The sequence below is a fragment of the Mizuhopecten yessoensis genome, unplaced genomic scaffold (genome assembly GCF_002113885.1).
Source record: "Mizuhopecten yessoensis strain PY_sf001 unplaced genomic scaffold, ASM211388v2 scaffold3139, whole genome shotgun sequence".
Lineage (NCBI taxonomy): Eukaryota > Metazoa > Mollusca > Bivalvia > Pectinida > Pectinidae > Mizuhopecten > Mizuhopecten yessoensis.
The window spans coordinates 421343-424138 of NW_018404895.1; the positions used below are offsets into that span (position 1 = coordinate 421343).

Consider the following 2796-nt stretch of genomic DNA (forward strand, 5'->3'; position numbering starts at 1 on the left):
AACTTTGCAATTTTGTTACAGAATCCATGCTGATAACTCACAGTAAGCTGATCATCACAGAAGGGATTATAGACTAAAGATGATCCCTGTATCTAGAAAGGTCAGTAACATTCACTTGCCGGGATGTGAGGCCCCCGTCATTTGTGTATTACGAGAGGTCAGTAACATTCACTAGGTGGGGTTTCCCCCATCGCCCGTCTGTTAGCATATATAGATAATACTAATTGGTTGATGTCCTGCCTAAGAAATAACTAGCTGAAATGGTAGAAAAGGCGATTTCTTTCTATAAAGGACAGATAGCGGTTCGCGGCCAGGATCCAACTAAATGTGTACACCACAAAGGCGAGTCTTTGGATTGGTTTTGTGAGACATGTTATGACGTCATATGTGCCAAATGTGTGTCCACTTCACACAAAGGTCATGACAATATCCTACTTAGCGAAGCTACTCCCGACAGCAAACGTAAGATAAAATCATTTATATATGAAACGGAGCCNACTTCACACAAAGGTCATGACAATATCCTACTTAGCGAAGCTACTCCCGACAACAAACGTAAGATAAAATCATTTATATATGAAACGGAGCAAAAAGAGCTGGTTGAAATTCAACTAAAAATCAGTTCAACACAGCATAGTCTGGATGAACACTTGAACCATTTCAAGAGTGTAGCAGAAGAAGTAAAAATGCAAGGGGAGAAACTTAAGGAGGATATTGATGTTTTGATAGCGGAAACACTAGCTCAGGTGAAACATTTAGAAGTAGAAAATACTAAACTGCTCACCAGTTACAAGAATGAACTCGAGAAAAAACTAGCAGACCTAAAGGAACAACTGAAACATTGTAAGGAAACTCTTCAGACAGGCACAGATATCCAGGTGTTTGACCTTTCAAAAGGACTTCAGACAAACATCATCTTACCTGAAAAACCAAAGTTAGGTTCTGGCGACTTCACCCCAAACAACAGAAGGAATACAATCCTGAAGGAGGCATTTGGAAAACTTTCCCTGAGACCAAAGGAACAGTCTCAGTCCTCCACTGGCCCTGACCAGTCAGATGAAACACCAGTTGATGATAACCCGCTACCTTCCGGACATCAACAATCAGTTAAACGGATCACAGACACAGATAAAGACCCGGAGAAGGCCCTTCTTCCTCAGATTAAGATTATATCAGAATGGTCTCCAGATATGATTACCAAAATATGTCCAAAACATGGTGGCGGCGTGTGGACAAGTGACGGGTACAAAGGGATCCACCTAAACAGTCAAGGAGAGATACAGCAGGAGATAAAGAGTCCTGTCTACATCTCATATATCACTTTATCCCCTACTACACACAACCTCTGGGCATGTTCTACTTCAGATAAGAGTGTCTTGGAGCTGACATCAGGTAAACTGACCCGCAGATTCAAAACAAAGGATAAACCCCGATGTCTGTGTATTACAAGAGATGAACATATTCTTGTGGGAACAAAACATAAAATTACCGAATACACTCCGGAAGGGAATCCCGGTATCGGCACCAAAACATATTTGTTGAAGAAACCGATGGTGTGTTCACCACAGAGTATATCACAATGTCCAATCAATGACAATGTCGCTGTCGTTGATAGCGATCTTACAGATGATGGTGGTCAGGACAATCCAGCAGTCATAGTGTTAGACAGAAAACTTAAGGAGATATACAGGTATAAAGAATCACAACATTACAGCGGATCTACGTCTCTACTTTTCCCCTATGATGTAACATACGACAGTCTAGGATTCCTGGTAATAGCTGACTTCGCCAACAGAGGCATACATCTGCTGAGTGGTGATGGACAATATCTGCGACAGTTATATACTGATATAGACCTACCCTTTGTTGTATGTGTTGACACGGAGGGAGTTCTGTGGGCGGTGTTTGGTTTATCCAACACTAATCAAAAGGTTAAACGTCTACAGTACACAAGTGTTTAAATAAAGCCATATTTGCGTTTACGTGTAGTACATAGGTTAAACTTTACCAAGNTTTACAGATGATGGTGGTCAGGACAATCCAGCAGTCGTAGGGTTAGACAGAAAACTTAAGGAGATATACAGGTATAAAGAATCACAACATTACAGCGGATCTACGTCTCTAATTTTCCCCTATGATGTAACATACGACAGTCTAGGATTCCTGGTAATAGCTGACTTCGCCAACAGAGGCATACATCTGCTGAGTGGTGATGGACAATATCTGCCACAGTTATATACTGATATAGACCTACCCTTTGTTGTATGTGTTGACACGGAGGGAGTTCTGTGGGCGGTGTTTGGTTTATCCAACAATGATCAAAAGGTTAAACGTCTACAGTACACAAGTGTTTAAATAAAACCATATTTGCGTTTACGTGTAGTACATAGGTTAAACTTTACCAAGTCATGTGACACATACAACAAATGTCGCATCAAACAATTAGTTTCTATATATTGGTAAGAATGAGTAAACGTTTCCAGCAAATACTGTCTTCAATGATGTGATGATTTACATTATAATTACCCAACGACGTCAATCACAAATGGTTTTGTTAATATATTTATGAAAAGAAAAATAATAACAATCTATGACCTTACCTTTTCAGTATTGAGATATATAAGTATGTACATATAGTCGTAATAATAATACCAATTAATTCCAAACTTGCGTATATATTCTATCTAAGGAAATCTCAATCCATTGGATAAATCAATTATAATCACTTGGTAATAATTTAGTCCATTCTTTATTTTCTTCGAATTCAAACTGTTACAAAGTATTATTCAAAACATG

General features: G+C 39.1%; 1 protein-coding gene across 1 annotated transcript; it reads left to right on the plus strand.

Moving 5' to 3' along the window:
- Positions 1–260: 260 nt before the first annotated feature.
- LOC110447055 (E3 ubiquitin-protein ligase TRIM71-like) lies at positions 261–1961 on the plus strand. Its single transcript, XM_021492471.1, has one exon. It carries the CDS (start codon positions 261–263, stop codon positions 1959–1961), a length of 1701 nt encoding a protein of 566 aa, XP_021348146.1.
- Positions 1962–2796: the final 835 nt, after the last annotated feature.